This window comes from Oryctolagus cuniculus, chromosome 7 (genome assembly GCF_051225735.1).
Source record: "Oryctolagus cuniculus isolate XC-2025 breed Fujian yellow rabbit chromosome 7, ASM5122573v1, whole genome shotgun sequence".
NCBI lineage: Eukaryota > Metazoa > Chordata > Mammalia > Lagomorpha > Leporidae > Oryctolagus > Oryctolagus cuniculus.
Genome location: NC_142873.1, coordinates 8,907,984 through 8,935,127, shown reverse-complemented (window position 1 = coordinate 8,935,127; position 27,144 = coordinate 8,907,984). Strand labels below are relative to the sequence as shown.

Here is a 27,144-nt window from a genome sequence, read left to right as displayed (position 1 = left end):
CAGCAGATTTACCCACTATGCCACAGCGCCGGCCCCATGGTTAGTCATTAGCAGGGCCAATTATACCTATCGGTGTTCGTGACTTTTGTCCCAGCTTAACACCAGGTAGCAGTAGGCCCTTCTTCGGAGAAAATACCTCATTAGCCAGCGTGGTCACCAAACATACCCTCAGCTGGGGGGTGGGGGGTTGGGTGTGCTTTTGCATCACAGCTCTTTTACCAACCCATTTTCTCAACATGTGGGCAGGAATTTATATGCGTGTCTGCAGGCACTCACAAACAGCACGCAGAGTTCCCTGGAGTCAGAGTGGGAAGGAGGCCAGCGTTTGTATCTAACGTATCTTTAAAGCAGAGGTATCAGAAACTTCTTTTAAAAGGAGACAGACATTAGGCACTGCTCAGCCAAACACTTCCCAAGGGGAAGAGTAACTTCTAGAACTGCCTCCACACAAGGCGGGTATCCCTGAAACGGAAATGATGCCTAGATTGTCATTGCATGCCACTATTCCTCCCACACATGGGTGTGCCTACAGGAAGAAATGTGTGTGCACAGGCCAGCCACGTGGTACTGGTGCACTCGGCAAGAACCAAATCCTCCTTCTCATCACAAAGTGGGGTTTCTACAGAGAGCAAACTCAGGGGTCATGTCAGCCTTCTCACAGTGAATCCACAGACAGGCACACACATTTTCCCAAGAAGACGCATGAGCCTGGTGAGCTGGGGTCCACACGTGTGCAAGCCATCTGAGCCTGCAAGGTCAGTTGCCACGCTGTGGCTTTGCTCCTGGTGGCAGGGAGTCACTGGGTCCAGGAAACAGGACACAGCTGATTTCCAGAAGGACTTTCCCTTTGCCTGCCCCTCTGGCACTGCAGGGGCTGCTGGGGAGGGCTGGGCCATCCAGAACTAGACTTGGCTGCTGCTACGATCGGAGCTTCTGCAGAAGCAAAGTCCTAACAATGTCACGTACTGATCACGATGGTCCCCACTCTGCGACTGTTGGCAGGAGGGCTTCCTAGTCCACGGGTGCTGCTTTGATGAATGCCTGAGACTGCGTCATTGATAAAGAGCCCATTTATGTCCCACAGTTGTTCAGATCGGGGAGTGGGAGATCAAGGCGTGCTCAGCTGTGCCCTCTGGTGGCCGAAGGAGGAAGCACAAGAGCCAAAGCGGCAGGACAAGGTGACCAAGGTGACCACAGGGACAACAGCTGAATTTGAGGACTCCCTCAAGCCTAAGGGGAGGCATCATTATCTTGCTCAAAACTGGTTTGCCCTGGTCTTAAAGGGCATGCATCCACGCCAACGATCGTCACCTTTTCAATGGAACCCTAAAGTCCATTTCTAGCTGTTGCAGGCAGGGCCTTCTTAGAAATACAGGGGTTTTACAAGCAAGTAAAAGGATCAAGTAACCAGGCCCACAGCAGGGAGAAGCCCGCTCAAGTCAGCTAGGGTCACTGCTCTTGTTGTTTTAATGTAATGTAAGCCTACAACAGGGCCACTCTCCAGTTCTTTTGTCATTTGTTCCATTGCTGGGAGGAGAATGGCCCTGTTACCTCCCTCCTCCGGGATACTTTCAGCATCTAAAGCTGATGGAGATTAAGATGAAAAGTGGTTCTGCATCTACTTAAGATACTTTATCTTGTGAGACAGAGGGCTCCCGTCCACTGGTACTCTCCCAAATGCCAGGAGGCAGGAGCTCAATCAGGGTCTCCTGTGAGCGTCAGGGAGCTGCCTCCCAGGGTGCACCTTAGCAGGAAGGTGGCTCGGAGGCTGAGCCAGGGCTCCAGCCCAGTACTCTGATATGGTGCACGGGCACCCCCACTGCTGTGTCCACTGCCCCCGAACATCCTTTTATTTTGATTTAAATATTTATTTTTTTGAAAGTCAGTTACACAGAGAGAAGGAGAGGCAGAGAGAGGTCTTCCATCCGCTGGTTCACTCCCCAATTGGCTGCAACGGCTGGAGCTGTGCTGATCCAAAGCCAGGAGCTTCCTCTGGGTCTCACACATGGGTGCAGGGCCCAAGGCCTTGGGCCATCTTCCACTGCTTTCCCAGGCCACAGCAGAGAGCTGGACTGCAAGTGGGGCAGCCAGGTCTTGAACCAGCACCCATATGGGATGCTGGCACTGCAGGTGGTGGCTTTATCTACTACACCACAGCACCGCCCCTCCCCCCGAAAACATACTTTAAAAACAGACATCAGGAGCCAGTGCTGTGGCAGAGCAGGTAAAGCCGCCACCCGTGGTGCCACCATCCCACATGGATGCCACTTTCTATCCTGATGCTCCATTTCTGACGCAGCTCCCTAACAGTCTGGGAAAAGCAGCGGAAGATGGCCCCAGCGTGTGGGTCCCTGCTGCTCACGTGGGAGACCTGGAAAAATCCACTGGCTTTGGCCTGGCCTAGCTCTGGCCGTTGTGGCCATCTGGGGAGTGAACCAGTAGATGGAAGCTGGCGTTCACTCACTTGCTATCTCCACCCCCACCCTTTGTCTTTCAAACAAATACATTTAAAAAAAAAAAGACATTATGTTTTTTCCAAATATATTTATTTGCCATATTCACATATGCAATATTTTTCCATTTTAAGTTTAAAATGAATGCTAATACAATGCATACGACACAGAGTCATAGTACCAGTGATTTCCAGGGGCAGGGGAAACAGGGAAACCAGAAGTGAGAATGAGTCACCTACGATATCGTTACAGAAACACCTTGTAGAAGCCACCTCAGGCTGACATGACCTCGGCTGCTCCCGGACGCCATGCATGAATGTGCAAAATGGAGGACAGGCAGAACTGCGGTCCTGCCCACAGGCGGAGCCTCCGCCGGGCCTCCACTCTTTCCTTGGGAAAGCGGATTGGCACCTTAGCACAGGGGACTGCAAAGTGTGTTTCTACACGATGGGGTGGGGCGGGAACGGCCTGTCTCACGGGTCTCTGAAACCGACTGCAGCCACCCCTTCATCCACACACACGGTCACGGGGAAGGGAGCCAGCAGTGTGCCGGACCGCACAGTGTGGACGGAGTAACGCGGGAGGAGGGAGCCGCATCGGAGGCGGGCAGAGGCAGCCTCGGATCCTCCAGAAACCATTCCACTTCCGAGGTTGACTCGGACTCCCTCTCAAGCCCACATTAGCTATCAGAAAGCATGTCACTGGAGGAAGGACACAGATGACCCAACTATCCTACGAAGTGCAAGCATCTGCAGGTTGTGTCCGCCACTGTCACCTGGATTGCGTTCGGGGCGGGTGGGGGGGGGCAGGAAAGGCCCCACCCCGTCTCCACCGGGCCAGCCACGCGTTAACCTGCTCCAGAGACCAGGCCTCTGTGGTATTCTGTCACAGAAGGGTTCCAACACTACTACCCGACACAAGCTTGGCTGATGTGAACAGCCAATCAAATCCCTGTCAGTCATCCATTCTGGAGTCGTGAACGTGAAACCTAGAGATAAGACACATGACGTACCACCGGGACACATCTTTGTCAGCGTGTGCGCGTGTTGCACGTAGATGACATGAGTCACGCCATCTTCTGTGCAGAAAGTGTGTTCCAAGACTCAGCTGTCAGAGCTCAGGCCTCGTCCGCCTCCATCCTCTGCCCAGCCTCTAAACCTGACTGTAGGGTGCACCCACCAGTCCTTAACCAGCTGACACCTTGGTGACAGCAGCAACGCCATCTCTTCTGAGAAGACTGCCGCCTGCTCTAGCGTGAAAGCAGAAGAAGCGTCAGCGAAGCTGGGGAAGGTGCAAGCCTGACCCGAGGGAGGAGGTGCGTGTGGGACAGTGTCCTGTCCCACCTGCACGATGCCGAGTCATGCTGAGCCACCCGTCCTCACCCCGGTCTACTGAAAAGCACTGCGCGTGCTCCTGGGAGTGTGCAGCATCTGCAGTCCAAGTACACACACTTTCTGAAGGCAGCAGGAAGGGTCTGGGTGTCAGAAGATGAAGGGAAGACAGTACGGAGGCCGTGCTCTGCCAGGGCTACTGCTTTGCAGCAACCGCGTGAGGTAGTTGTCACCTTCCTCCACAGACCAGGGAGACTCGGCTCGGGCACCCAGGGCGACTCTGCCGTGGTCACAGGGCTGGGATGCACAAGGCTCTCCCAGCCACGAGCCCACGCTCTTCCCCACCCACCCACTGTGGTTTCCCAACAGGGTGTTCTGGGGCAGGACGGAAAGGATGTACCAACGAGAGCTCAGGCCCACAGTTCCTCTCCAGGTCAGAAGTAGCTACACTGTATCTGTTTCACAAGTTGGCTTAAGTGCAATGATTTTTTTTTAAATGACTATAAATCAAAACTTTAAACTCTGACACTGCTAACAGGCCACCTCATGATTATAATCACATTAGTTTACCTTTATCATCCACCACCTCCTGCACACAAATAACTGAACTGTGCACACAATTACTTACAACCAAACAAAACAAAGACACTCTTTGTGCCAAAGGCCTCTCAACAACTAATAAATTACATCTTTTAAAGGCAATGCAGACCAAATGAGCCAATTTTAAACACATGATGCTGTTTTCTTATAAAGACTTCAAAATTCAATTTCTCAGGCAACATCTTACGATTAATGAAAACTGAAAACATGACATGAATTGTGCAACATAATGTATGCCTGCCAAAATAGATTGTTAATACACTGTACTTTGTTAATCTGCCCATTTTTACCTTGCAAATACTGAAAAAGGACAAAACACTTCCCCCAATCCTTTTGCTTCCAACTGTTAAGAGTTACTGACGTGTTAAGCACAGCCTCAATGTTCAAGTTAAATTCTAATGAGGCAAGCAACCTTATCAAGGCAACTGCGGTACATTAATTCAACAACAAACAGAACTGTTTTACTTCCTAATCCAGGATTGAGAATAACAGTATCTTAACAAATTTAATCCTACTCACGAGGGTCATGGGAGACCAATTAGCAATCTACTGAGAAAGGGAAATACTGTACATACTACTCAGCTTTCTCTTGGATAACATGTCCCCCAGAACGGTCACAATCATTAGGTCTTATAGGAAACAGAGTCTAAACTCATTTCTTTTCAGAAGGAAAAGCGTTACTCACCATCATTCTGTAATCAAAAGTACCTTTCACCCCTGTTAGTGAGTAGGGAAAGTAAGAGAATCTTCCTGAACACATTACAGAAGTTCTAGTTTGTATTCATTTAAAACAAATAGTGTAGGTGGCAGTCTAAAGAACAGACGTTTGCTCAAAGCAGCCTGCATGAAGATCATGGCTGTAAACCAGTCTCTTTCACCCAAGTGGGCATTCCTTTATGTTACGTGTTTTTGGAAGTTTCTTAGGACACACTTAGCATTCTGAACAGTCTACAATGCTTATACATGTCCACTGTTACTGCTGAAAATCCTGGGCAGAAAAATCACTTATAAACAATATAAAGATGACAGTTTTTATTAAAAAAAAATTTAAAACAAAACCTTGACTAGGCCTACAAACCAAGTGTTGAGACTAGCAAACAACAAAGGTCTCTCCTAGTGTGCATTTACACTTCTTAACAGAAATGCAGACCTAAGCATTCCATTCTGCTGCTCCGACAGACTGCCTTGTCCATAACCTAACCTTGGAGCAGACCATTCTCTTGTGATGTCAAAAACACGGCTATCAATTACAACACCACTGTGCAGATCAATGCCTGGTAACACACGTGCGCTTGTGTCCATCAAGGCTGGAACCCATGTCTGAAAACCGCTTAACCTCCACTGGATCAGAGGTATGGTGAATCAAACAGATGACTAAGCAAGGGCCTCGTGCTCCAATTTAAGCTGCGACTAGGAACATACTCTACGTTTTGTGAGACTCAAACTGACCTTAAAACAACTCCTTCAGAACGACTTCTCAAAACATCTTGGACAGCAGTAGGGCTGGCTGAACTGTGAGAGAACCTCTCAAGGTGGCTGCTCCGCGTACCAACAATCATTTGAGTAACTCGTAAGGCTCACTTGTTTGGGTGGAAGGTTGAAGTACTTGGTCCCTGATGTCCCTAATGCTCAATCTAACATAATCACATACGAAGTAATTCCTACGCACCACTTCTTACTGAAGAAGGGCACGTATCACCCGGAAACTCACATCACATTTTAATCTGTTCCACCTAAAAATATACTACCGTTCAAAGTACGAGAGAACTGAGAAATGCAGAAGCCAGCTTCTGGATCCTTAATGATCACTTCAGTGTTAATGAAGCTAATTAATACTTAGGTCACAGACTGACTCACTAATCTGCAAAATAATTCAAGATAAGTATTTATTAGAGAATAATTATACCAAAGGATACTTCAAAACATCAAAGAGGTGCTGAGAATACTTCCAAAAATTCATGGAAAATCCAATTAAGTTTACTTTGGTGCAAAAAACTTTGAAATCTACACCCAGTTCTTTAATAATACACATTTCCCATGAACGGTCTTGGAAGACCTCTCATATGCACGGATTTCTGTTTTACACCAAAATAAACTTACCTTTCATTTTTTATTAGCTCTCTGAAGTACCCTCATATTTCCTTAAAGTTAAAAAACTATCTTCCATGTAAATTTCATGATAAGCAAAATAATTTAAAAATATGATTGAATCTGCAAATCTTTCCTTAAAACTACTACGGAATCTCTGAGAATATTTTTTGTTTTTCCCTTCCAACTTCTGGTCCTCTAAATATGTATTATTATTATTATTGATGCAAGAATTTATAGTGGAAGACATCTTTTTCCTGCACAAAAATCATGACCTAGCTGGTATGAAGAATGTAAAACTTGAGTAGAACTGAACTTTTTTCCAAACAAAATATAAAAGGTAATATATAACAAGATTATCTTTTGAAAATAGATTTTTTTTGTCTTTCTACTAGAAATAGCAAAAAATCATTCTACATTATATTCTTTGCATTTTTAATTAACATTCCTTCAACAGTATATATGAAAGAAATTCTAAGCCAGAAATACTTAAATGATTTTTTCGTAAGTGCTTTGGATAATTCTGTGGCTGAGAAAATCTGATTTTAGTCTCTGATTGGATGGAGTCAAGAAACAAAACAATTGCAATTACTGAGGCTTAAGCTGATATGACCCAGAAAAAAATCTGTCATTACCCCAGCTTTCAGTCTCCCTTCTACCAAAAAGGAAAAAATAAAAAAAATTCCTGCTTAGGTATGCAAGATTCCAAGGAATTCTGAACAGCTCAGCTTCCAGTGACCTACTCCGGTGAACCACTGAAGCCTGGCGTGATCCAAGTAACACAGAGAACTTCAGTAGCGGTGGAGACAGGGCCCCACACCAGGCAGAATGTTCAATCTTCAGTGACAAGGAAGGAACACCATCCAAGCTCCTAAAACACATAGCGACAAGTCCAAGAACGTGGTCGGACGTAATCCAGAAATGTGGGCTACAATGGGAAAAAGAACGGGAGAGTAACTTATATGTGTACTCAGTGTGTAAGACGTGGAGGCAGGTAGGGAGTGTTAATGGTCTAACTTTAAAATGCCTCCCGGCGTTTCATCAAACTTTGTAAGAAGCTCACTAATCCAAAGCAAGTTCAGTTCTTTCCTCTACAACACACAGTTCTTCAATTTAGAAGCTTCACATGGAGTGTTAAGTCCAGTAAACTCCACACAACTGCACGGACTTCTGACCAGTTCTAAATAGGGATCATTCCTTCTGGTCATCCTGCCTTTTTATTTTAGCACAACCCAACATTCAGTAGCCTAACATCTAAATAGGGGCAGGACAAGGATGGTGTATGCACACACACACACACACACACACACAAATGTCTGTAACACAGATTTAAAGTGACCAAACTACTTTAAGGAGGAATAGATGAAATACTATTAAGGTTCAGAAACAGTAAGGGCACAAGAGTAAGAACTTGAAAAAGTTCCATGGAAAATATACATCCAAACTGGATTTTGATAAGAGAATAAAATCCGATGTGTGGAATCTGAGTATGAAGAGCGCATGAGCAGGACAGAGCTGAGTCCAGAGCACAGAGGGGATTAATAGGGCGGGGGTGGGGGTGGGGGGGTAGTTAGAGCGGCACAGCTGGGGGAGGTAGCTAATCTGAGCGTTAGAAGAGTCTATGAGAAAGATCTAGACAGACTGATCAAGGAGGTAAATCTCCCCTCCTCCCCAAAAATACCTGGGGAGTTACTGATACAGTTAATAACCAAAGCCTCAAGAATAAGTGAAACCTGCACACGATTATGAAAAACCAAGCATCGCAGCAGTGAAGTCCTAGGCACGCCAGCATTATCTGACAGTTTTACAGGAGTTCACTACTTTGGGAAGAGAGAAGTAAAGCGTCAAAATGTATGTGTGGGTGGTGGTGGCAGGGACACACACGGCAAAGGGAAAACGCCGGAGAGAACTAGAAAAGGCTGAAGAAAGAGCAGTGGAAAAAGAAAGGCAACTAGAAACGAGGAGAGGTCAATGGAGAGAAAATCAGAGGAGGGATTTTAGGACAGAAGCGCACAGTAGGGCTGGCTAATAAACTATTTCCCTCCCTCTCGCATTCATCCATCCTAACCTCAACTACCGTTACTCACGTTTTTCAGAGGGCAGTGCTGGCGTGCATACCACTCCTGAGAATAAAGGCACAGGATGACCCCGTGGCCCAGGAAAAGGGAAGCCCACACCAGAATGTTCCAAATTGGCCTTTTCCGACTATCATTGACAATGAAGTTGAAAGCCACTAAAGTTAGGAAGAGAACAAAAATATGTACATATGTATGTGTGTAGTTATCAAAACATCAGGAGACGAGGGGTCTCAGCCCTATGCTCATCTTATTTATGTTTTTTTCAAATAAAATAATTTTACGACTGCCTTTAACAATCACAGTATCAACTGTTCATGTACACGTTTTAATCTGGTCTCTGGTCTTACAAATAAAAACGCAGCTTCACTGTTGAAAGTTATTAATCAATAATTAATAGAAAATCAATAGTACTGAGAATCAGCGGAAATGTATTCCATGGAATTATTCATACTTTAGTGACATGGCCAGTTTTCCCAGGGTTCTCAGGGTGTACGATGACAGTGCTTATGAATGGGGCAGCTGTTGACAGACAGGTTCCATGCTGTACAAATCAATGTTGTCACTGAGATTCAAAAGGTTACCTGGTTCGCTTCCTTATGTCCAAGCGTAAGCGAACACCCTGGGACAGCGTTGTGTAACTACTCAGTCAGTATCCCGACCTCCGGACAAACAGCACTGTGACACGGCCTTCCTACTATCTCAGCTGCCTACACCGACTTCCTAGTTCCTTTTCTGTCTCATTTTCTCTTGTAGCAGACTCACAGCATGCCACGATACTTACTTCCAAAGAACATGAAGAGCACAAAAAGTACTGGATAGAAATAGCTCAAACAAACAGCCAAGGCATACTCGTGCACGACTGCAGACATGGCAAAGACCGCCAACATGGCAGCAGACTTGAACCTCTTAGAGAAAAACTGAGGCAAATGGAAAATAGTAAAAAGTTAATTTTAAAAAGTGTAAGTAATGGAGCATAAACTAAAAACATAATTATCATATGCTAAAGACATCGATTATATGTTTTACTTTTCTAGTCTATTCCATAGACTGACCCAAATCTATTAAAATACTTACAAAAATATATGCTCATAAACTTTTATATTAAATGAAGGTTTTAAATCATTCTTCAAAAATTTGAGCATATTTCACACACATTGATAGCTTATATCTATAATTACTATAGTTGACAAAACATAGTTTTCAAATAAAAACACAACACAGAATATTTTTTTTTTTTTTGACAGGCAGAGTTAGACAGTGAGAGATAGAGAGACAGAGAGAAAGGTCTTCCTTCCATTGGTTCACCCCTCAAATGGCTGCTATGGCCGGTGTGCTGCACCGATCTGAAGCCAGGAACCAGGTGCTTCCTCCTGGTCTCCCATGGGGTGCAGGGCCCAAGCACTTGGGCCATCCTCCACTGCACTCCCGGGCCACAGCAGAGAGCTGGACTGGAAGAGGAGCAGCCGGGACAGAATCTGGCACCCCAACCGGGGCTGGAACCCAGGGTGCCGGCACCGCAGGTAGAGGATTAGCCTAGTGAGCCGTGGCGCCGGCCACAACACAGAATTTTAACCCTTTTTAAAAATAAGATTCATTTATTTATTTGAAAGACAGAGTTACACACAGAGAGGAAGAGACAGAGAGAGAGAATCTTCCATCTTCTGGTTCACTCCCCAAATGGCCACAAAGGCTGAGCTGTGCCGATCTGAAGTCAGGAGACAGGAGCTTTTTCCTAGTCTCCCACATGGGTGCAGGGGCCCAAGCCCTTGGGCCATTTTCCACTGCTTTCCCAGGCTATAGCAGAGAGCTCAATCGGAAGTGGAGCAGCCGGGACTTGAACTGGCGCCCATGTGGGATGCTGGCACTGCAGGCAGTGGCTTTACCTGCTACGCCACAGTGCCAACCCCAGAATTTTAATCTTTAGAGTGACTCTGTAAGGTGTCCTCTCTAAAACTAAGACTTAGAAGGAGGGGCTCGCCTTATCTGGACACGAAACTACCTTTATAAATGACAGAACCAGTACTCAAATACACTGTTTCCACAAGATGCTGTCACTCAGCCTAGTGACGCCCTTACTGAGCGATGAAGACACTAACACTAGTGTGGGCCAGGGGATTCAAGGCTGTATTTCACAGGCTCGGCGTTCAGCCCAGCGGTGAACACGCCGGTTCAGCTGCTCGTGGCCCACACCAGAGTTACTGAGTTCAATACCCAGCTCTGCCTCCAGCTTCCCACTAACACAGACCTAGGGAGGCAACAGCAGTGACTTAAGTAACTGGCTTCCTGCCACCACCTTGGCTGCCGTGGGCATTTGAGAATGAACCAGCAAATGGGCCATTTCCCTCCCTTTCTCTCCCTCTTCTCTCTCTCTCTCTTTCTCTCTCCCTCCTTTCTTTCTTCCTCTCCCAAATAAAAGAAAATTTTTAAAGGCTACATCTCATCAGTCTAAATATATTCCACTTTTTAAAGTATTTCAAACATGAGTCACTGATTGGAGACATGTAAATCCACAAGTATTTCTGTTCGTTTAACAAGGAAAATAAAACAAATGGAAAAAAACGCTATAGGGGATTATATGTTGGCAATGAGATCCAAGAGAAATGGCCCATCATTGGTGGATCATTCCAAGGCCTCCATGTATTCTTACTTGGTAATTAGGTAAAAGAAAATCCAGACCAAAAACACAGTATTCAACCATGTACCTACCTACTGGTTTTTTGTTTTTTTTTTTAATTTATTTATTTATTTGAAAGACAGAATTACAGAGAGGCAGAGGCAGAGAGAGAGAGGTCCTCCATCCTCTGCTTCACTCCCCAGATGGCTGCAATGACTGGAGCAGAGAGCTGGATCAGAAGTGGAGCAGTGAGGACTTGAACCGGCGTTCATATGGGATGCTGGCACTGCCGGTGTCGGCTTTACCTGATACATCACAGTGCTGGCGTCCTTACTGGCTTCTAAGCAATACTCTACTGGAACCAGAAGGGTTCTTAGATCTAACTGTCTCCTAAGAGAACTGAAGACAAGACATATCACCTTTTCTTCACGAGCAATTAAGTAAAACCTTCCAACTGTACAATACTCATCCTTTCAGGAAAACAATCTCTATTTCTTAAATAACATCAACTAAATCCTGCTGCTTACCCAGAGCAAGTCCTTGTAGGCATAGTAATACAGCCAGTCATGGACCACCACGTTCCAGGTCCTATAATAGTTAGCATATGACGTGGAGTTCCACCAGTCCTGAGGATAAAAGTAAAGGTATAAAATGACATGCACACAAACACATTTACACAAAGATCCAAAGCAAAATGCCTGAATATTCCCAAAGAACATACACATGTAACATACAACCCAGAATGTACTGTGAACAGTTAGTTCACACACTAATGTCAAAACAATCTTAAAAGGCATCATGGGAGCTGGCATCGTGGAGCAGCAGACTAAGCAGTCACCAGCAGAGCTGGCATCCCATACAAGCCAGTTCAGGTCCCAGCTGCTCCACCTCTGATCCAGCTCCCTGCTAACGCACATGACAAAACAGCAGAAGAGGGCCCAAGTACTCAGACCCCTGACACCCAGGTAGAAGACCTGGCTGGAGTTCCAGGCTCCTGGCTTTGGTCTGGCCCAGTCCAAACCATTGTGGTCATTCGAGGATTGAACCAGCAGACAGAAGATCTCTCTCCGGTTTTCCTCCTCTGACTTTCAAATAAATAAATCCATTGTTTTAAAAAAGGCACTCTGGTTTTTTTTACAGTTCAATACATTATTCTAGTGATACATGTTTAAGTGCTTGGTTTATTTTGTCTTTTGATGAAACAAGTCATTACAGAAAACAGAACACACAGAATCATTTAAATGTAATGTTTGTCTAAACAGTCATCAGTGACCCTCCACCCTTTACTCTGCTACTACACGATGAAAGAGTTTCTAGTGTTTTTTTTTTAAAGATTTATTTATTTATTTATTTGAAAGTCAGAGTTACACACAGAGAGGAGGGGACGCAGCGGGGGAGGGGGTGTCTTCCATTCAATGGTTTACTCCCCAATTGGCCTCGATGGCTAGAGCTATGCCGATCCAAAGCCAGGAGCCAGAAGCTTCTTCCGGGTCTCCCACACGGGTGCAGGGGCCCAAGGACTCGGGCCATCTTCTACTGCTTTCCCAGGCCATAGCAGAGAGCTGGATCGGAAGAGGAGCAGCCAGGACTCAAACTGGTGCCCATATGGGATGCCGGCAGTGCAGGTGGTGGCTTTATCCACTATGCCACAATGCAGGCCCCAATTAAAGAGTTTTTTAAGGTCACAAAGGCTGGATGAATTGCCATCACCAAGTCGCTGCTTGGTGCCATCGTTAATGGCAACATTCAAGCTATACAAGGAATGAGATGGTGGCTACCCCGAAGTCCTAATGTCCCTTTAAATATTTCTTGTTACCAATTTTAAGATCAAACTAGTAGAATCAGATGTCTACAATCTGCAACCTGTACCTACTGTTTCTTTGTGAAAGGCATGAAACACTTGACATGTTGCCAAAACAACAAATAAAACTCCAGAGAGCTTGAGGTAGTATTATAGAACACTACGAACCATCTGTTCAAGTCTAGAGTTTAACCTCAACTTCAGAAGCATAGAATAGTATTTTCAGCAGAATTAAATACCTTTCAAAACAAAGCAGTGAAGAGTTATTTCTCTCATGAGTGTCTCAGTAGTTGTGAGATAACTTATGAGGTCATTCACATAGAACTGGACAGCCAATCTCAAATGAACAACCAGTATAAGCAAAGTCTCCTAATACCCCCGAGACAAACGCCACCCCTCTGAAATCAGCAATATGTGCTCACAGGATCCAGCAGAAACCAGACGAGGTAAAAGAAAATATGAGACTATGACAATAATCTCGATTTCAGAATTTCAGACTTAATGGAAAAGAAAATTACAAAAAGCATGTAATATAAGCCAACAATGTTTAAATGCTTCCCAATGAGTAAATAAATAAATGAAAGCAACAAGGAAGATGAGTTCAAGTGTACACTACCTTATAAAACATCCTGTCACCAAAGCGTAGCATCTCAGCAAAGGCATTGAGCCAGCAGTGCAAAAATGCAAAAAAGGTAAGGAACAGAATCAGCACACCTGAAAGTAAGATTCGCAACAGTAAGAGTCTTGCCAAACGGCTCATACACCAGGCAGTTACTTATCTGTCGTCATGTGATCAGCTGGGACTATTTTGTATGTAATATAAATCAATATTCCCACTTATCCACTCCAGAGATGACAAAGCACACTTCTCAAAGTTCACTGTCTTAATTTTAAAATGCAATATATATTTTACATATATAATATATATGTATATTTATATATTAAAATGCATATATACTATATGCCATATAAATGTCTTGAAATAATCACACTTTACCCCGTAATTATTACATATTAATAAAAATGTAAAAATATTTGGGGCCAGAGCTGACACAGCAAGTTAAGCTGCCATCTACAGTGCCAGCATCCCACATGGGTGCCAGTTTGAGCCCTGGCTGCTCTACTTCTGATCCAGCTCCCTGCTAATGCGCCTGGGAAGGCAGTGGAGCATGGCCCAAGTGCTTGGGCCCCTGTAGCTCTGTGAGAGTTCCAAAAGAAGCTCCTGGCTCCAGATCAGTCCAGCTCCAGCCACTGCAGCCATCTGGGGACTGAGCCAACAGGTGGAAGACTCTCTCTGTCTCTCCCTCTGTCTGTCTGTAACTCTGTCTCTCAAATAAATAAATCTTAAAAAAAGAAAGAAATGCCCTGATGTATGGCTTAATTTGGCATTCAAAGCCCTTCAAAATACAGTCCACATGCATCTTTAAACAAACTGTTGAAAACTAGGAGAGATCTTGTCCTTCTCCCCTGCATGGGCATCTGGGGACTCCGGAGATACCTCTGCTTGTCAGAACAGCAAGGGGGTGGCTAACTTATGTGTTAGAGGCCAGGATGCTGCTGAATATCGCGCAATGCGCAAGCACCACCCCCAATTTAGCCTAAGTGTGAATAGTGACAAGGTGAACATATTCTTATCAAACTTATCTCTAACGAGTCCACCTGCAGGGCTGTAAACACCACCCACAACTGGACTTCATTCCAAAATACTCCATGCTTTTTATCCATGCCACTCCTGAAAGCACTTTTCCACCATTTTTCTGGCAAGGCAAACGCTGACCTATTTTTCTTTTTTTTTTAAATTGACAGGCAGAGTTAGACAGTGAGAGAGAGAGACAGAGAGAAAGGCCTTCCTTCCGTTGGCTCAACCCCTCAAATGACCGCCACAGCCAGAACCGCGCTGATCCGAAGCCAGGAGCCAGGTGCTTCCTCCTGGTCTCCCATGCAGGTGCAGGGCCCAAGCACTTGGGCCATCCTCCACTGCACTCCCGGGCCACAGCAGAGAGCTGGACTGGAAGAGGAGCAACTGGGACAGAATCCAGCGCCCCAACCAGGACTAGAACCCAGGGTGCCGGCGCCGCAGGTGGAGGATTAGCCTAGTGAGATACAGCGCTGGCCCCTGACCTATTTTCAATACCCAATGTTAGAGATCATCTCTAACAATAAATGAACCATGTTCACCCTGCTTATTTAGTGTGCATTACATTATGTTGTAAAATACCCACTTACACATCCATCGTTTTCATTTACTCATCCAACAAGTATTTATAGAACATCTATTATGTTCCAGACAATATGAGCTGGACTATGACCAGCGTGACACAACCCTTGATCTCAAGGAACTTGTGGCTCATTGAGGAATATACCCAGGTATTTAACACATATCCTACTAAGGGCAGACTATCAGAAGTCCGCAAAAGAGGGAAAGGACGAGAGAAGGAGATGACAGAAAACCCTACCAACGCTTAACGAGTGTCGTGGAAGACTAAGGAATGGAAGCTATAGCTGAAATGCGAGTTCCCAGGGGTAAAGGTTACCTATGTCTTATTCCCTGCTGGGTCCTCAGCACCTGGCACGTAGTAGGTACTCACAGAACAAGAGAAGCTAAGAGACTGAAAGACAGGAGAACAGGAAGTGGTGGCAAGAGCGACTTCAAATGTCAGCCACACGCAGTGCTACACAGACGCCCATCAGGAGGTTACCAGTGTTTTTAACAAAGGCCACTTCAGTGGCCTAGCCAGAGTCCAAGTAAACTGACAGCGAATTGAATAGTGAACAGAAAGATAAAGCATAAATATAAAATGTTCACCCTCAGGGAAAACAAAATTCAACTGAAAAAAGATGAATGGAAAGACTGGCCTGAGACTGGAAGAAGGGTGCTTCACTTCTGAGATGGATGGGAGAGATTGAGATGGGTGCAGATGTGTAGATGAGTAGAGAGAGAAGGACAACCACAGGCGTTAGCTTCCCGTTTCCTTGTGCATTTATGAATGACCAAAGTACCCATGTTACCTGGCAAGATGGAGTTAAATATACACAGGACGAGGACACGAGCGCTGAAGGGCTCCTGTTTGATATTCCGAAACAACGGGGCACAGAGCCGCTCAAAGATATAGTACACATAAAAAAGGCAGCCAAAGACCTGGAACAAAACAAAATATATGATAGTGATGGCTTCATAAGGAAAGAGGGAGAGTGTTTTTTTTTCCCTCTCTAACAGATCATATGGAAGCCTTTCATTAATGTTGACACATAAAGAAGTATGTAGAATTGCTAGAGGTGTGGCTGGTCTGTGTGATTAAGCCACCACTTGGAGGGCTAGCATTGTGATGCAGCAGATTAAGCCACTACCTGCAACGCCAGCATCCCATATGGGCGCCGGTTCAAGTCCTGGCTGTTGCACTTCCAATCCAGCTCCCTGCTAATGTGCCTAGGAAAGCAGCAGAAGATGGCCCAAGTGCTTCGGTCCCTGTAGCCATGTGGGAAACCAGGATGAAGCTCCTGGCTCCTAGCTTCAGCTTGGCCCAGCCCCAGCCACTATGGCCATGTCGGGAGTGAACCAGCAGATGGAAGACCCCTCTCTCTCTGTAACTCTGCCTTTCAAATCAATAAAATAAATCTTTTAAAAAAAATTTACCTGTGCAAACTGCATAGCAACATAACCCCATCTTACAGTGGGAGTCCTAAAAAAGGAAGAACCAAAACAAGTTTTCTAAATAAAGTCAACAACTGAACTTACAGACCCTCCCAATTAATATTCTTCCACAGAGAACATCATTTATGGCCACATAATTGTGTCAAGAATTATGATAATCAAACTGGACTGCTGGAATTGCCATCTGAGGCTTCCCAGGCCAGAGAGAAAATCAGAGCCCATTCTGCAACCTGAACTGAGCCCACCTACCTACCCCCCTCCCTCGCATCCCTCCAGCGCTCACCACACGTCCACTTCACCATGCCCTCACCTGGGATAGCTGTCCCGGTAGATCAGGGTAGGAGCAAACAAGAAGTACAAGTACTGGTTGACTGTGGGTATTGGAACAGTGCCTAAAAAAGGAAAATCATTCGATCAGAGGCTCTGTGAAACCTCTCAGCAAAACCAAAAGGGGGGGAAGGAAGCCCAGAACAGGGAAAAATAAAGTGTTTCCTCCTCATCTCCTTGGACGACTTCTTACTCTCGGAACTGAGTATTACCCATCTCTCCAAACTAAATTATTCCCACGACTGAGATACTTCTACAGTAAGAAGCAACAACTTGCAAAGAGTAAGCAGGCACAGGTGTAAAGAGACTATTAACATTCCAGGAACATAAGGCAAAGTTGCAAGAGTCTAATGATTAATGACAAAACAGGAATAGCTTCTCGACCTTTTGGCTAAGATCAAGTGTAGTAAGACAAAACAAGGATAATCAGGAAAGAGTGAATAGTCTTCCAAATCCATGTGGAGCCTATGTATTTAAACTCAAACACACTTTCTACAGGACGCCATGTAACATCCCCATCAACGCCACAAGCTGGAATATCCTGTTAACAATCCTTTAGCCTAATAAATTACATACTTGATTTCTCCTTAGCTGAATTTAGTACCCGAGGCACGTTCTCTCTGACAAATGAATGGGCCTTCATTATCAAACGAATCTACAAAAAAAAGGGGGGGAAGATGAATTTTCCAACATTTGTATCCAATCTCCCCATAAGTAGCCCCTAAACAGCACAAGATTATAATCACACAAAAAAGCTTCTTAATTTTGCATAAACTAACCCAAGTTCACTTTTATGCTATAAAGAAAATAAAGAGGAAAAAAACCCAAAGGACATATAATTATTTGTTTTTTCTATTGAATAGCATTACCTATTTATTAACATTAAGAAATTAAAAATCTGTTCAAAGAAAACCTCTTGAAATGGTCCTTTCCGTTACGTCAGAAAACCCTGGAGGCCCGCATTGCAGAGCAGCGGGCTACGCCACCCCTTGCAGCACAGGCATTAGATACTGGAGTGCCAGTTCAAGTCTCAGCTGCTACACTTCCGATTCAACTCCCTGATAACATGCCTGTAAAGACGGCCCAAGTGCTTGGGCCCCTGCCACCCACACGGGAGGCCCAGATAGAGTTCTGGGATCTTGTTTTTCACCTGGCCCGGCCCAGCCCAGCCACTGTGGCCATTTGGGGAATGAACCAGCAGATAGAACATATCTCACTCTCGCCCTACCTTTCAAATAAACAAATAGATAAATAAAAGTTAAAAGAAAAATTCTGAAAGGTATAGAAATTAAAATAAGTCCTTCATTTAAATAGGAATAGATATGACAAAACAATGAATCTGACACTTAAAAAGTAAAGTCTTTAGTTAGAAAAATATTTTACAATCTAGATGACTTCAACAAAAAGTATTCTGGAAAAAAACAATCTGTCCAGTATAGCTCAATTTAATTTATTTCAATCATCCTGACTCAGAGAACACTGAAGCTAAATGAATCTTAAAAGCTGAGATAATCCTGTTTAACATTTTAATTCTACAGGAAATAGTGGCACATGCACAAAAAAAAAATACAAAAATTTATCCAAATTCATACAGCTAACAGCAACAGTATTACATGACCATCATCATCACTATTTTAACAAAGCATAGCAGTCCATTGGATAGTATGCACAACCTTACCTGCTCGAGTATAACAATGAAACGGGAAGCTGGTGGCAGTGTATATGCTAATACAATATACGTTGGCCCAAAACCTAGAATTCCAAGCTGGAAGACCATAAAAAGTAAGCCATGGAAGAGAGAATACATCAGTGGATGAGAACTCTTGCTGTAGCCATTGGCCCAATGTTGAAACAGGAAATAGGGAATTGAAAGTGTAGACAGGAACATGGTCCACCAGGTCCAAACAACAGTAGGAAATTTGCCAAAAGCGTAAGACAGGAGATTGAACTCAAGCACCAGCCTGGGGAGAGGAAGCACAGAAAACGGAGTTTGTAACACACACCAAATTCACAGAATGCAAACTTCCAAGCCCCAGACTTTGAACTTTAGGAAACACTGGAACATAAGTACATTTAAACCACAGATCTAATAGTTTTGCTAGATAGAGATCTGCTTCTAACCCTGTTTGACAATACAGCTCAACAACAAATTTCCTAAAAGCTCTAAGATACTATGGTCCCTGAACTGAAGATACCTAAGATAATAAAGTAATGAACTTCAGAAAGATAAGATTCTCACACTAATCTTTTAAAACACTAAAGTCAACTATTACAAAATGAAATATTCAAGTATCAATCACTTTGACATTCAATAGATGACTTTTCAGAAAGAAAGTTAAAATTTGGAAATTTTAACTATTATACCATTATCTCAAGTTTTAATTTTCCCAAGAAATACATAATTCAGTCATGATTACCAAATTGTCACTTTTTAAGTTACAATTTGATTTTTACATCAAAAAGAAACATCACTTTTTTTCAACCTAAAGTTCCAATGTTACCATTTGGAAAAAACACCTAGAAAATAATGATTATATTAAATGGACTATTTCAAAAATGAAAGTACTGAAACTCCTAATTATCTCTAAACTTTTTAGAAAAGAAAATTACGCTCAAATCAGCACCTCTGGGATATTCTGAGCAAATCTGGCCGAACTATTCTTGACCAAAATTCAGTGAACACTCTCAAGTGCCCCTACAAAGCAGCCAGTCATTCTTGGCACTGTCTTACCTTCCTTCATCGATGTAATCTACCACAAGAGTGCTGAGGATAAAGAGAATGAGGAGGGCGATGAACATGTGATATATTGTCCTGATGTGGTCCACTTCAAACAGCTCACTGTAATTGTAGTTCAAAAAAACCAAATTGGTAATCCATACTCGAATTTTAAAACATTATGCAGACTTTTCTTTAGAGTAATTTAGAAGATCCTTAATACACCACTGGAAAAAAAATCTCTAAAAGTAACAGTAAATACACAATTTTAAACATGAAGTACAAGCATATTAAATATTAAGATCAAGGGGCCGGCACACACAATGGCTTCAAACCCTGGCCTGCAGTACCAGCATCCCATGAGGCCAGTTCAAGTCCCAGCTGCTCCAATTCCAATCCAACTCCCTGCAAAAGGGCCTGGGAAAGCATCAGAGGATGGCCCAACTACTTGGGACCCTGTGCCCATAGGGGAGACCCAGATCATGACTTCAGCCTAGCCCAGCCTCAGCTGTTGTAGGCATTTGAGAAGTGAACCAGTAAATGGATGGAAGATCTGTCTCTGTCTCTCTGCCTTTCAAAACAATAAAACTTTTTAAAAATCCTGTTCTTACAGTCTACTCCCTACACTTCACTAGTACAGTACGTACTTCTATACTAATGATAACTATCATCCTATACGTCTATAAAACCTAAGTTATTGATAAGTGCTTTTACTTTCTCCTCATTGATTTTAACAGTGATCTGCTTTTCTTTTAAAATGTAGCAATCTCTTTCCTAAATTACTTCCCAATACCTTTTGTATCTATCTAAAACAAGTATTTTAACCTTGTTTTTGGCAAGAGTTATGTTAACTTTCTAAAAGACTTTTCTGAGAAATCTCAAATACTATGAAATCCCTAGAATAAGGCTCTTCAAATTCTAATAAAAACCCATTTGAGTCATAAAAAATGTGTTCCATTTCCTTGGTTAAATTTTTTAAAATTAAACTGTATTTTAATTTTGTTTCTTTTTCATAAATACCATTCTATCATTAAAATCGTCATTAAAATGTAATTATTTTATTTTTCCTTTTATGTGAAAAGCCTGCATTTTCCCCTGTATTTTCTCTTCAAAAAAATTATACCAAAACTAAAAAGGGATTTTATACATATTTATAACCTCATAGAGGCTAAACAGTGCAAATCAACTTGGCTCATGGAAGGTAAATGTTGGTAAGTATAAGATGCATTTTTAGGCCGGCGCCGCGGCTCACTAGGCTAATCCTCTGCCTGCGGCGCCGGCACACCGGGTTCTAGTCCCGGTCGGGGCACCGGATTCTGTCCCGGTTGCCCCTCTTCCAGGCCAGCTCTCTGCTGTGGCCCGGGAGTGCAGTGGAGGATGGCCCAAGTGCTTGGGCCCTGCACCCCATGGGAAACCAGGAGGAAGCACCTGGCTCCTGGCTTCAGATCAGCGCCGTGTGCCGGCCGCGGCGGCCCTTGGAGGGTGAACCAACGGCAAAGGAAGACCTTTCTCTCTGTCTCTCTCTCTCACTGTCCACTCTGCCTGTCAAAAATAATAATAATAATAATAATAATAATAATAATAATAAAAAGATGCATTTTTCACCATACCAACTATTCAGATGAAATGCAACAATGCAGGTTAAATTTCAGCTGTATTCTAATGAATAAATAATTGACCAAATGAATAATCAATCTACTCAAAGATCACTAAAGAAGAAATATTAATCACATATCCAAAATGAACCTTTAATTTTCAGTTTGCAAATAAAGTCACAATTAATTTACCTTGAATAATTTTATTTTTAAAATACTAAGTAATCAGTTTTTTGTTTAAAGATTTATTTATTTAATTTTAAGTCAGAGTTACAGAGAGGCAGAGGCAGAGTGAGAGACAAAGAAGAGAGAGAGGCCTTCCATCTGCTGGTTCACTCCCCAAATGACCACAATGGCCAGAGCTGAGCTGATCTGAAGCCAGGAGCCAGGAGCTTCTTCTGGGTCTCCCATGCAAATGCAGGGGCCCAAGCACTTGGGCCATCTTCCACTGCTTTCCTAGGCTGTAGGAAAAAGCTGGATCAGAAGTGGAGCAGCTGGGACTCGAATCAGCTCCCACATAGGATGCCCGCACCGCAGGGGGCAGCTTTACCCACTATACCACAGTGTCGGCCCTGCAATCAGTTTTTAAATGAGTAACTTGAAAATGAGATGAAAACATAATCTCATGTATTAAAAGAAGGCAGCATCTCCAAATCATGAGCTGGCTTACCAAGTCAGAAAACTTCAGCTCTAGCCCTTTGGGTAACCAGTTCTCTGAAGCAACACCATTTTTATCCCCAGCTCCTCTTTAACGCTAGATGCAGAACCAGAAGATCAGAAGGAAAGGGCACGACACGACAAATGCATTAAAAGAGATGCCAAAACTAATGATTTCTATCAACAGGGAAGACACTCATCACACAGTCTTAGACTAAGCAGTGACTCTTTATCAATCAGGCTAGGTGTTTTTTTTTTTTTTTCCTAAAATTCAAAATAAATGTTAACAAAATCAACTAAAAATACTCACTCCAAGAGAGATCGCCTTGCAACGAAAATCTTTCCCTGCTCTGGAGGTGCTCTCAGGTCTCTGGAAGGAACAAAAAAAATCAAAATGAAGTGCTTCCAGTAGTGTAAGAAATGTGATCCCGCAGACAAGAAACACACGACCCACGACCACAGTTAACACTAAGGAACCGCCTTCTCACTGTGATCCAGGTCCTGTGCTGGGGTTTTATGCATGTTATTGCATTTACTCCTCCTGAACAACACACACACAGCTATTTAGGTCGGCAGAGGTGTTAGACACAACCAACCGGAACAGCATACACTCGGTCCCCACACCCAGCCCCTGCGGAGAGGCACTGCATTCCACACTGGCAACCACATTTCCTTCTCCTAGAGTCCCTAGGTCATGGCCAAGACTCCAGCCATATGGTGCTCCAAGCCATCCAGATGACTGGCTTCCCCTCCAAACTTCCACTGAGATTATGATGTCAACAGACTTCCAGCAACTCCCAACAGCCCCTAATTTTTATTTTTAACATTTATCTATCTATCTATCTATTATTCATAAGACAGACTGACAAAATGGGAGCAACACAGAGACAGAGAGAGAAAGCAACCCCGAGATATCTTCCATCCACTGGTTCTCCTCCCAAATAGCCAAAACAGTCAGGGCTGGGCCAGGCCAAAGCTAGGAGCCAGGAACTGCATCCAGGTGCCCACATGGGTGGCAGGGACCCAAGTACTTGGGCCATCATCCATTCCCTCCCAGGCCCACTAAGAGGGAGCTGGATCAGAAGTGTAGAGGAGCTAGGCCTCAAACCAGACACTCTGATAAGCGATGCCGGTGTCCCGAGTGGCAGCTTAACCTGCTGAGCCACAGCACCTGCCCCTGGCTTCCTGATCTTAACGTTTTGCTCTAGTTACAAATCACTTGCATTTTGATACCTAGCATAAACATCTTCTTTAGGGCTTTCTGTAGCACCACCAGCACGTCTGTCAAGTATGACTGGTCAAAGCTATTCTCCAGGACAGGAGAGATGGATAGAGACTGCAGAGGCATGAAACTGAGGAAAGTGAAAAATGGAAAACTGAATCCACACACTAGGAGGAAATAACCCAGCTCTCACGTGGTTAAAGAACCTTCCCAATAGCACTCACAGCCTACAAGAAGTGCCAGGCTGGGACTCAGGCACTTCTACTGCAGTCCATGTTCTGACCAGTGACCTAGAGTAGATACCTGTGTTAAAAGAAAATCATGTCTATACTTACTTAGCTCTGTGATTGTTTTTCATTTCTTTAAGAATGGAAAAAGTTGTGAGAGCACATCCACCATTGTCTAATGATGCCGATTTTTCAATCAGATTGGTCACAAAATCATCAAAGTGACTGCCAACTTCCTTCAAAAAAAGTGGCTTTAATTCCTATAATTTTAAAACAAGTAAAGGAAAACAAAGAACACATGCATGTGGGTTATTAACATTTTTCTAAAGCACTCTCAAACAGAGCTGGTTCAAAAGAAAGCATATAGAGTAAATATTCAAGGGTAAAGGCAAAAATACATCTATAGCTGATTGTAGTTTCAGAAATGGTTATTGAAAAATCAATACATGGATGTTATACCCTATTAAAAATATGTATCTTTTCTAAGCACAAATTAAAAACACCAAAGTAATCACCGACTAAGTGAACTCCCTGACATAAAAAATCAAAATCACACAACGTTCAAAATGAGACTATTCCTCTCTTCATTTTTATTTAGAAACACACCCAAAAAGTCAGCATTATATCCCCATTAAATTTTAAGTCCCCCTTTTTTTAGGCAATTCCTTTGCTCTAATTACCCACTATTTATATTTTAGAGCATGTCATTTATTTATATCAAATGTTGACTTCTTTACAAAGAGCTCAAGAAATTCAACAACAAAACAAACAATCTAGTTAATAATTGGGCAAAGGACTTGAAAAAACACTTTTCAAAAGAGGAAATTCAAATGGCCAACAGACACCTGAGAAAATGCTAGCATCACTAGCCATCAGGGAAATGCAAATCCAAACCACAAAGAGGCTTCACTTCACTCCAGTTAGAATGGCTCACATACGAAAATCAACAAACAACAGATGTTGGAGAGGACATAGGGGAAAAGGTACTCTGGTCCACTGTTGGTTGGAATGTAAACTGGCCCAATCACTGTGGAAGACAGTGTGGAGAGACCTCAGAGATCTGAATACAGACCTCCATATGAGTCAGTCATCCCACTCCTGGGAATTTACCCAAACCAAAAGAAATCAGCACATGAAAGAGTTATCTGTACCCCCATGTTCACTGCACCACAATGCACAATTGCTAAGATATGGAATCAATCCAGAAGTTTATCAAATGTTCACTGGATAAAGAAATTAGGGTATAAATACACTATGAAGTACTATTCAGCTGTAAAAATAAATGAAATCTTGTCTTTTGCAACACGATGGACGCAACTGGAAACCATTATACTTAGTGAAATAAGTCAGTCCCAAAAAGACAGTTAGCATATGTTTTCCCTGATCCAAGGTAACTAATAGAGTACTTGAAATGTAATGTATTGGAGAGAAAGACATTTTGAGATTTGATGACTGTTTATAGCCCTTTTTTATTTTTTTCTCTTCACACTATCTGCTGAACTCTTTTACTTAGAGTAGGGTTAGCTATATGATCATTAAATATACTGACAACAGATCTTTGTAAAAATTAAGAGTGAGAAAGCAAGAGGGAGGGGGAAAAAGGGGTTGGAGTATGGGAAGGAGCGTAGGTGACGAAATGCCACTATGTTCCAGATCTGTGTATATGAAATACATGAAACATGTATAATTGAAATAAAATTTAAAAAAAAAAAACAACATACAAATTAGCTAAAAAAAAGTATCTTTCAAAATTTAGAAAAAAATGAATAAAACTTTTTGCGAGGCAGAGACACAGACAATAAAAAATAAATAAAATGTTGATTACTACCTTCATAACTATGTATTTGTCAAATGATAAAACATATGTGTTCCATAAAATTTCATAAAACTGCAGTACTTATGTGTGTAAATATACTTATCTTATGAAAATATGAGTATGCATATGTTTAACTGTGATACTTTTATTTAATGAATACAAATTTCATAGGTACAGCTTTAGGAATATAGCAGTTCACATCTTAAAACTGTCACAATTTTTGAAAAAAGTATGAGCAAAAATATTTCTTCAACTATAGATGCTCATTTTTGCAAATTTAGGTATTTTTTAATTGGCAGAATTTACCTACATACAGAAAAACTGTTAATTACCAATTCTTCAAGGGAAAAGATGCTTTTTTCCTCTGACTAAATTATTCATCCAAGTTGCACTTACGAGATCTGAAGCAGCATTTGTCTGGACTGTTATACCACAGGAGTGTGCCCAAGTCCTCCAAAGGAAAGCCTAAACACATCGCTGTATGTCATGCAATTACAGGAGGGCTTCTCATGCTGCTGGCTCCTACAGTTCACAAGTCACGAGTCCTGGCAGTGAGAATATGCCAGGCGCCTACTCTCACAGGACAGCTGGCAGGGCTGGAGAACACAAGACATCCACGTATAGATAGCACACGGTAGACCATACATGTGTCACCCGAGCTGGCATATCAACAAAGACTTAACAAGCATGCAAGCAGTTAGGAAACAGAGCAGGGAGGAGTTGAATGGAAATACCTTTTTTGAGCAGAAACCTTGACGATCTTAGGACCTGGATGAAGTGAAAAATGGCAGAAGGAAAGGGGAAAGATTATGGAAAAAAAGCAAACATACAGGAAAGTATGAAGAGTTTTAGCTACAACAGAAAAATGCAGAGAGGTAAGATTTAGGGACAAACTATTGAGAACCTATATTCCCTGGAAAAAAGAACAAACTTTTCTACAGACTTATTTTTTTTTTTTCACAATGAGCTTATCCAATAGTATTCCATTTTTGTTCCTTCGATCTATTTCAATTATATGATCATTTTCATTTTGAAATGTTTTCAACAGAAGTGCTCCAGCCAAAAAGAAACAAAACCAACATGAAGAAAACAGGTTCTCTTTGCTTTTACTCTCTAGAATTCAACTTACTAGTACAGGGTTTTTTCCTTCAGCTATAAAAACATTTTCCCACATAGAAATATACTGAAAGTGAAGAAGGGAAGGAATTTGTTCATTCTGCTATAAGGGCATGCACAGCTCTGGGCATACTCCTAGGCACAGGATATACAACAATGCCCCAAACCAACCCCCAATCCTCGTGGAATGTATACAGGACATGTAGGACGCCAGCAGGTGTCATGGAAAGGAATACGGCATGACCGTGGGGGCAGACATTTTCCATAAGGAGGTCAGGGAAAACCTCAATGATAAAATGACACTTGAGATGTGACAGTGAGAGAGCAGATGACATCTGAGATCTGAAGGTGGACTCTAGGAAGAAGGAAGCCTAAGTGTAAAACGTTCCTGGGGCAGGCACGCCCTCGGCAAATCTGGGAAACAGCCAGGATGGAGGGTTTCAGAGAGTTTAACCACGTCACATCCCAGCACTTCACTGCGCTCGTATCTCAGTCCACGAAAATTCTACTCAATCTGAAAGCAGAAACCTGGAATCTTGAGACGTGGCAAAGGGACCCAAGCCAGCTTTTGTAAAGCTAGAATTCCTCTTACTCTGGCACCAGTCCCAGGCAGCATCAGTTTAAGTAGACCTTAGAAGCTTTTAAAAAAGTAACAAATGTTATACAAATGTCAGTAAAAGCTACTAAAATCAAGTCCTAATCCACCAACTTTAATTGAAGAGAGTAGTTGACTTCCTCCGGCACAGCTCCCAGGCGCTCACTCACAGATGGGCCTTTGCTGCACACTCAACTTCCAACTGCCAGACTTGTGAAGGACTCTCACAGCTATCTCCTAACCTTCACCTCCTTAG

General features: G+C 43.0%; 1 protein-coding gene across 4 annotated transcripts in view; it reads right to left on the bottom strand.

Moving 5' to 3' along the window:
- Positions 1-5,401: 5,401 nt before the first annotated feature.
- Positions 5,402-27,144, bottom strand: part of SOAT1 (sterol O-acyltransferase 1) — a 67,867-nt gene continuing 46,124 nt past the window's right edge. For all 4 annotated transcript variants that reach the window (XM_070077205.2, XM_089299453.1, XM_070077206.2 and 1 more), the window contains 13 exons: positions 23,470-23,621; positions 22,223-22,282; positions 19,676-19,783; positions 18,623-18,905; positions 17,521-17,599; positions 16,928-17,009; positions 16,600-16,645; positions 15,975-16,104; positions 13,582-13,679; positions 11,692-11,790; positions 9,332-9,467; positions 8,560-8,705; positions 5,402-7,400 (listed from right to left, as the gene is read on the bottom strand). In XM_070077205.2, the coding sequence (XP_069933306.1) occupies positions 7,344-7,400; positions 8,560-8,705; positions 9,332-9,467; positions 11,692-11,790; positions 13,582-13,679; positions 15,975-16,104; positions 16,600-16,645; positions 16,928-17,009; positions 17,521-17,599; positions 18,623-18,905; positions 19,676-19,783; positions 22,223-22,282; positions 23,470-23,621 (1,476 nt within the window). In that variant the 3' untranslated portion in view covers positions 5,402-7,343. The remainder of the gene's footprint in view (positions 7,401-8,559; positions 8,706-9,331; positions 9,468-11,691; positions 11,791-13,581; positions 13,680-15,974; positions 16,105-16,599; positions 16,646-16,927; positions 17,010-17,520; positions 17,600-18,622; positions 18,906-19,675; positions 19,784-22,222; positions 22,283-23,469; positions 23,622-27,144) is intronic.